General features: G+C 37.8%; 1 protein-coding gene across 6 annotated transcripts in view; it reads right to left on the bottom strand.

Annotated features, from left to right (window-relative positions):
- LOC103378652 (protein diaphanous homolog 3) overlaps positions 1-9337 on the bottom strand; it is a 175741-nt gene that overhangs the window by 136289 nt on the left and 30115 nt on the right. For all 6 annotated transcript variants that reach the window (XM_025055501.1, XM_025055500.1, XM_025055496.1 and 3 more), the window contains one exon: positions 8952-9066. In XM_025055501.1, coding sequence (XP_024911269.1) covers positions 8952-9066 — 115 coding nt within the window. The remainder of the gene's footprint in view (positions 1-8951; positions 9067-9337) is intronic.

Here is a 9337-nt window from a genome sequence, read left to right as displayed (position 1 = left end):
GCTCGGTTTGCACATTCACAACACATTTCTATTAGGAAAGTGGCCCCTTACAAAACTCGAAAGATCGATATCGGTCCAATGTTGGTCAAAATGTTAACCCGATACTTCAGTCCAAATACTCAACAAGTTTGCGTGACAAATCTGAGGCACGCTGGAGGAGAAATAAGGCTACTGGATTGATAGTGGTAACTCATATACCAAGTTGCAGTATCGGTATCAGACATGAAAAAGTTGTATCATGCCAACTCTCTCCAACCAAATTTTTCATCCAAATCGGATCCTAAACACATCAATGAAACGAGCATGGGTCTGGTCAGTCAAACAGCCAAATTGTGGAGTGGCAAACAGCACTGCTGGCCTTCTGTCCCTGTAGGACTGTGCTTCAGGGGGGAAGCTGACATGTGTAGCATACATATTTAATTCCTTGAACACAGTGCGCTACGTGTAACGTCACCGTTTCTCCTGACAGTGTGGGTCACTTTAAAACCACACACTGTTGACACTTGAGTTTGATGCCAGTGACATTTAAGTTTTGAACAACCAGGTATAAAAAAAAAAAAAAAAAAACACAGTAAAATGATGCCATAGTACACAATTAATTCAATTAATTAATTAAAAAGTGCAAATGACTTCACTGCCTTTAAGCCAAACAGGAATTGAATGTTGATTTGCCACAACACATCCTCAAACATGCTTGTAAAAAGGTAAAGACATTCAACAGGTTTTAGTCACATCATAATGTTTTCCCCAGTATACTTCTGTTACTCCACTTCTTTATCTCTTTAGATGCTCTTTAATAGGGCTCCTTCTAAAGAGGAGCAGGACTCCTCTTTAGCCTTATAAGCTCCGTCCTCATCATATGAAAACAGTAACCACAAAGACCATAATTAAAGCCCTCAGATGCCAAGGGAACAGATTAAAGCTCAGAGAGCAGAGGCAGACAGTCTGGCATCATTAGCTCTGGTTAATTCACATCGTCTGATAATTAATAACAATGAGATAAACCCTTGCTCATGGATTTACAGTAATGACTAGCTTTAGTCAACCCCGCCACTGTTCACATTCAACCTTGTAGCAAACATGAACAATTTCTGTCACATGGCGGTTCCTGTTCTGAGGGTGTGTAATTAACGTTCGAAGGACAAGGCATTTAGACATGCTGTCTGAATTAAAGGACGTGGCTGTGTGAGCAGTTGGTCATTCACGTAAGCATGTGTAAGAGACAGGGAGCAGAAATCCAAAGACATTAATGCGCTATTGTCAAGGCTTCTAAACAGTTCTTGCTTTAACGTAATCATTATTCCTTTACAAATGCTAAAGTATTAGCAGCTTTGAAAGGAGGTAACACAGGCAGGATAGCAAGCTCCTGATGTCAAGTGTAATCTAATGTTAAATTGTGGAGATGATTTTGAACACCTGGAGCATGCTCAAGCAAGCATGTCAAGTGTGGGATGGGAGCGCTAAGGTTTTTCATCGTAAATCATTGTAAAGTCTGTTAGGTTAGTGGTTGAATAAGTGCCAGGTTTTTTTGTTGCAATGTCTTGTTCTGCATATCGTGTTGTGAATGAGTCAGTGAGCAAAGGAGATATAGAGTACTGTTCTGTCAGGAGTTTTGTCCTTTTATATTGAGTCAGTGAGCAAAGGAGATATAGAGTTTTGTCCTTTTATATGTGTTAATAAAGCTCTTCAGGTTACAGGGCAGTGGCGGAGCCACCGGGACGTTGTTTGGGACAACAAACTCAATAACAAATAATAGGTGCATATTGGCACACACGTTTTAGTCAACACGAGTAAAGACAACGGAATGTTTAAGCAGAGTGTTTTAAGACCTAAAATCAATCAAACCTCAGTCGTCAATAACACAGAACAACAGCAGTTCTGCCGTTATTGAATGTGTATGTACGTATATAAAGCAGTGTTTCCCAAACTTTCTCTCTGGGGACATGTATTTTAAAAGTCACAAACCTTCGCGACCCAAGTCAATAGACATTATTATTATTATTTTTTTTTCTGAACTCCTGAAAAATATGATGCAAGACGTCACCCCCAAAATTGTTTCCTTTGGGAAACAATGATATAAAGGACCCAACTTCATGGTCTTGGATCGAGTTACTGATTAAAATGTATTAGTTAAATAGTTTGTCAAAAATGTATAGACTATTTCAGTATGTTGAGACAGAGCACTAAGCACACAAGTTGTTTTAGTTGTTTTTGTTATTGGAGAAAAAAAAAACAATAACGATTCTTACAGATATTACACAATTATGCTAACATCATAGTTTTAAACTTTGCTCGTTTGCTCTAATAAACACATTTGTTTACATTTTTTCTCGAGGAATACCAGATAATTGCTTCCTCATTTGAAGAGGCCTGTCTGGTTGTGTAACACACTATTTATGTTGATGTACAAAATATCCAATTTTAAACATTTTCCTCAAAAGACATGTTATGCTGTTTAATCTGGGGCTATTGATAATTAGGGCCTCCTGGCGTCACACATTTTAATTAAAAACAGTGTGAAGGAAACGCTTGGTTAATTTGTGTAGAAATCCTTATCTTATTGAATCTTTAATGAAAGTTGCCTGATAATTAATAAATCATTTTCTTCCTTTTCAAACCTTGAGGTTTCATCTTCCTGCCACCTGTAAAACTGCTCGTCATCATCATATGTAATATCCTCAAGCTGATAGTAGTCCAAGGGAGGAAGTCATGTTATATGCACTGTGAGCGGCGCGGAAGACCGTGCAACTGCCTTGTACATGCTTTATACCTTTATAAAATATGTAACGTGTGAGGTGTTCAAACAAGAGAAGAACTCACTGTGCTCCACATCCCTTGAAAGATCTGTACAATAATGTATGAACACAGTAATATAGCAGGTTACATGATAATGTTTTACTACTTTTAAAAGCATTTAAAAAATGTATTCAACTATAAGCCCAGGTTTTACACAGGAAAACCTCTCTTCAAAGAATCATTCAATCCAGAGAAATTCTAAAGGGTTCTAGTCCAAACCAATTGACTTTTTTTTTTAACCATCCTGAGAATTTTAAAATAATCCTCCAAACAGCGTGACTTCAACTTTGTGAGGCATAGTTTTTTTTAAACAGCTAATGAATAAGAGGCAGAAAATGAAAAAACTCAGGCGAATAATATGAAAAAGGTGCTTAAATTGTCCCAGTGGATCTGAAAGAACCAGACTGTGTTAAATTGTTCCAAAATGTCAGTTTGTCAGGAAGAAAGTTTCCCACTGATATGGCATCGGATATCAGACTGAACACTAAAGGACACAGGGGAGAAATTTTCTTCTTTATCTGCAGAAAAGACAAATTCCTCAGACCTAGTCGTATTTCTATTTTGGTGAGGCATGAGGCCAGACCTTACTGACAAGAGGGAATTATTTCTTTGGCAGGCAGTGTGTGGTAAAAACATCACTTGGGTTTACAACTGTTTTCTACCCAAAAAAAACAAGGCTTTAATCAATTTACCTGCAGGACAAAGACTTTCAACGCGGCATGAAAGAGTTTGTTTTAACCAACAAAGTATTTGTCAAATCTTTATTATATTTGTTAAATAAAAATATTATATACTAAATCATAATGTAGAAAAGTATATATTTAATAAGTACAACAAAGTATTTGTCAAATCTTTATTATTTTGTGTTAAATAAAAATATTATATTTAAATTACTAAATCATAATGTAGAAAATTATATATTTAATACGTATTGACAGTCTAGTGGTATATAACAAGAAAAGTATTTGAAAATTTAAGCTAAAAAGAAAAAGTCAAGATAAAGATACTATTTGTTTCTAATCAGCTAATTTGATCAGACCAACCAGAAAAAAAAGGGCAGAAAACGGGAAGAAAAATCTAAATTATAAGTTTAACTAAGTATAACAAAATAAAATATTCAATGTGATCTGATCTTGCAAATCATATTGTCACAACTTCTTTCCAAATTTTATAGGATATATTCATGGTTCCGTCTGAAATAATTTTCCAGAATGTTCCCAGGACATTTTCAGACCCTACAGACACAAGTTATCACGTCATACACTAATATATTTCCCTGTTACCCTCAGTCTCGTACTATCGACACTTCAACTTACGGTCACTAGTTTCACCTCTAGATACTAAGTCCTTAACAGTGAGCTAGTGAAAAAGTGGACAAATGGAAATGCAATTTTGATTGGCTGGTAGGTGGTCACATGGGGTGTTTCCCAAGTTGGAAGAAGAGAGGCACAGGGCCTTAATATTGCCCAAAAGATAAGGTGACGACAGACATGCACACCCATAACTTTTGACCCTGCGTACTTGCTCACAAGAGGGAGAATAAAGACTATTCAAGGATAACTATTTCCAGGACATATGGCATTTCTCATTTTCCATGTTTTCTATGACTGGGGAATTGATCAACAATTTTCCAGGTTTTCCAGGATGTGTGGGAACATCGATATTGTTTTTCTAGGGGGATAAATGTGCCATTTTTCTGCTAACAAATACTTGCACTCAGAACCTATTTTTATCATTTTAGTCATATATTTCACTTTCATCTCACTGTGACCCAATATATTAAAACAATTCAATAACAAATAACAAATAACAGACTTACTCAGCACCAAATGTCAGACCATATTAGCAATGTGAATATTCTTAATATCTAACGCAGGGGTCACCAACGTGGTGCCCGGGGTCACCTGGTAGTCCCCATAGACTATCTAAGGTGCCCTCAGGCTATGTTCTTGAAATAAAACTAGTCAACAAGAGGGTCAGAAATTGTACTGTTCCTGTGCTTTTGGAATCAGTTACACTTGAAATGATATTCTAATGGGTGCAATGACGATGGTAAGAAGAGTGTATACTATTGTATGTCCCAGAACTAATTATTATTACATTGTCTGTGAAGTCTGTATCAAAGTACAGTAGCTCTCTGTATTACTTTGTGTCCTTGAAGTGGCTCTCAGTTTCAAAAAAGTTGGTGACCCCTGATCTAAGGTTTACATAATTGTCTTGGTGTAGCAACATATTGTAAAATATTGTCAAATGTCAAGCAACAGCCTTCTATTCCATCACATAACTCAGTAAACAGCTATTGAATTTTTTTTTAATACAGACAGAGAAAAACTTCGGAACTGCCAAAAAACACACGCAGCTGCGGTTTCAGTACAACAGGGCAGAGATTCTCAACTGCAAAGAGCACAAACATCAGCAAACGGCGAAAAAGTCTCAAGGGACACGAATTAATATTTGATGAGAAAAACTGAATGAATACTGTTTCACACAGTGTCCTTTGTTAATGTTTAATGGCGATCCAGATGCCGCTGCTGCGCTTATGTGAGAGACAATGTGATGCTTCATGGCTGTGATATGTAGAAGATGCACATACATGGACATTTTACGGGCAAGTGGTCACAAACACAACTCAGGGCAACAGCTGGAACCAGAAGCTGAGCTGTACCTACAAACGTCACCGGGACAGGAAGGAACTGAGGATAAGAAGGTTAACAAGTTCAAACATGGGATTTTACAATGAGTTGAATATAACATGCCATCTTGGATGAATTTAAAATGCATCACCCCTGAGCAGGAACAACACCAACCAGATGGTATGCAACTGCTGGAAAATAAGGATGCTGTGTACGTCAATGTTCCAGGATGTTATCTTGACAAAGTGTTGTAAGGCACTTCATGAGAGAACAAATTGTTCCTTAATTACCGAAAAATCCAATGTAAAGATTGCCCTTCCAGAAACACAACTAGCTGTTTCCCAGTTTTGTTTAATTCACCACAGCTAATAGATAAATGCTTCAGTTTCAATGTCCAGAAAAAACGCAAGAGAAAAGACGTTTGCTGCTGAAGTTAGTTCTGGCTGTTACTTCTCAACAAAAAAAACTTAAATAGTGTGGTTTTGTAGTTGTCCAACACTTGTGGAGTGAAAATTCTCTCTGTAGGACTACTACAACAGATGCCATTCAGAACAAGTGCAGCTGCTTTAACATATAAGAATATTTTCTCTGCTCGCCTACAACCTAATTGCGTCTCATGTAGGTCGCAATTAATGCACTCTACTCTCCTTCTCCGGCACTGTGCACTCTTCACGGAGGTTCTCCACATCTATCGTGGCTTGTATAATCTCTTGAGCGCGCTGCTTTATTCCCTCATCCAAGTAATGATCTTTATAATGCGGATCAAGTACAGTCCCGATGATACGCAGAGAATCTGAATAGATCTCACCTGTTGGCCAGGGTTTTTGCTTGCGTCATCACAATATCCTGTTTCACCCACTCTGTTTTGTCCTTAAAAGTCCTTCGGCCGAAAACTGAAAATTCTCAGTGGCTAATTATTACTATCCTCTTTCACTGTGAGGCATAGAAAGACATTTAGAGTGGATGGCACTTTAACCTGCCTTCGATCTCCTTGCTCCAGGTGAAGTTGTTGTTTCACCACTGATCTAAATTGGCGTCTTAACCTTAGTTAATTCAACGTGCTCTGCACATGTATTAAAATATTTGTGCCCAAGCTGAGAGACCGAGAAGGTAGGATATCATGTCTTTGGTCTCTCTGGTGAGAACTCCTACTTGACTGCCTGTCTACCTTTTGGGCATTTAGATCTGCCTCCATTATTCATCACCCTAATAGTGGAGAACAAGGGAGCACTGGTGTATGTGCGTCTGTGTGTATTGGAGAGAGAGAAGTAACACTGAGTTGTGACAGGTAGATAAAGCCTAGATGAATAATTCAAATTGTCGTGAGCTCCCCGAGTCAGTAACAAGACAAGCAGGGGAAAAAAAAAAAAAAAAAAACTAGATGTGAATAAATGATCAGAGAAGGGACTAATAGTCTGAGCACACAAGAGGACAAGACTGATAACATCTCCGGCTGTATCTTTAATCATTCCAACAACCTTGTACATGAATACATTCCAGACCTTTCCAACCATACTAATATGTTAGAATAAACCTGAGTGGGGTCCGGCATGCTGCGGTGATAGTGTCCTTTGTTTTTGTTTGCAAAGTTAAGTTGAGCATTTGGGCTTAGGTATTAGATCGGATGGGCTATGGTTGTATTATTTAATGTCCGCTCTTACATTTTGACCAACATCAGACCAATACAAATTATATCGAGTATCGATTGAGCCATCCCTAATTTTTCATTTTTTGTTATTTACCTCTTATGTATCACAAAACATTCACACATTTAGGAGTTATAGCAAATACCCTGTTTATTACTATTCAGAGCTTTTCTAAGGTAACACAATGCTAATGATGTTACACATTTTACTGCATTAGTACACTACATAAAAGTTATTATTTGAACAGCTTTCTCCAAAACAGGCTGCGCACTGTGTTTTCTTGCTACAGTTCAGTGTTTAATTGCCCTCATGTAGTCAATATAAAGAGTTCAACAGTGCCAGCATCGGCACGTATTCGTTATGTTACAATAAAAGCGACCTTTTTTTCAACAACCTTTTTGAAACTAAGAGCTACTTCAAGGTCACTTAGTAATACAAAGAGCCACTTGTTTGATACAGACTTCCCGAACAATGTAATAATTAGAAGTTCTGGGACATACAATAGTAGACACTCATTACAGGTGTAACTGATTCAAAAAAGTACTGTACAATTTTTGACCTTCTTGTTGAATAGTTTTCTTTACAGTACAATTTTTGACCCTCTTGTTGAATAGTTTTCTTTTCAGAACATACCCCATGGGCACCTTAAGTAGTCCACAGGGGCTACCACTTTGGTGGTTTACCTGCCCAGTAAATAGTTGGTCATTTCTGAGGAAGAGGAAGAACGATTACTTTCCGTTTGGATTTAAAGTCTCCTGTTGAGGAAAATTCTATGAACTGCCCAGTAAATAGTTGGTCATTTCTGTATGAAAGGAAGAACGATTACTTTCCGTTTCCGTTGGATTTAAAGTTTCCTGTTGAGGAAAATTCTATGAGAGTGACTGCAAGTATTTTTCGGCTTGCTGTACTCACTGTAGTTTGGGTTAAGCTCACATCTACATACGCTTCGCTTAACTAACGACAAAGCCAAATATATACCTTCCAGTTCGTTGTATATTTACTGGAACCCAACCTAAAGCAGTATTGATGACTCCATATCGCCAAGTACACACATACCACACAGTACTCATACTGGTATTGGTTTTTAAAGAAAACAAAAATAGTATAATACTGAAAAAGGTATTGTTTTGTTGTGCAATATACTGAGCAAAACAAGAAAAAACACATGTGACATGGTTCATGTTTGTTGAAAAGAAAAAAAAAAGAAAGAAAAGAAAAGCCCCTCAGTCGTGTTTGTGAGTCAACTCCACTCAAGTGAGCTTCTGTAGGTGTAAGTGTTGAAGATGTCTCTTCTGTGAAACCTGCTTTAGAACTGCTCAGTGATAACCGAAGGTGATGTAACAAGGACCTGTGGGCTGCAACTACCAGTACAGGTATTTACTACTGTAAGTACTCTCAACAGCAGAGCAGCAGACAAAGGGTACTATTAGTACAGCTGGACGTCTTGGAGTCGCACGACACTATAAAAAAAATCTCTGATGCACTGAGTGGTTCCGTAACACGGAGCTGATATTTCTTCATCGCCACCGTGTCTTTGTGCCTCAGGTAGTGTTTGTCACAAGTAAAGACAAACACATGTGACAGTGCAGCAACCCCAGTTTAAAGGCGTCATTCACAACTTAACAACTTCTCTTTTCTTCAGTTTTATATTTTCACCTCATTTTCATGTCAAGGTGTTTTTTAGCTTAAATCATTTGCAAATGAAATCTAGAGGAAGGTGAACCCGCTGATCTAAATACGATTGATCATAATGTGAAATACATGCAGCATTGATGCAGATTTGATAACAGCTGTAAATGGTTCTTTCCCAGCACCTCTAAATATCTGTGGTTAATGTTTTGATCAAATACATACGACAAGATCATTAGTGTCTTACCTGTTCTTTGTGAACCAAAAGTCAGAGCAACTCTGCTCAGCAGATCAGGTTTGGCATATTGGTTCTCATCAGCCTGCACCCAGAAACAGCTCTCTGACATTTCCTGTGGACGGATCTGCAAACACACACAAGGATAATGAATATATGCAACACGAACCCAAAGCAAAGAACGTGACAAAAGTGAACAGGGAATAGACATAAAATACACAATCTTTGAGAATTTTAAAAAAGACAAACTGGTCTGACAAACAGGGAGAAATATAAATGATCTCCTGTTACACCATTTACAATAAGGTTTATGTACAAACCATCTGACAGACACCACCTGACATATACAGCATGTTAACAGAGACAATGCAGCAAGAGTTTCGTTGGTGAAGTCTCCA

Source organism: Cynoglossus semilaevis, chromosome 5 (assembly GCF_000523025.1).
Source record: "Cynoglossus semilaevis isolate Cse_v1.0 chromosome 5, Cse_v1.0, whole genome shotgun sequence".
In the NCBI taxonomy this organism is placed as follows: domain Eukaryota; kingdom Metazoa; phylum Chordata; class Actinopteri; order Pleuronectiformes; family Cynoglossidae; genus Cynoglossus; species Cynoglossus semilaevis.
The sequence above is the reverse complement of the archived record's forward strand: the minus strand, read 5'-3'. Positions and strand labels throughout refer to the sequence as shown.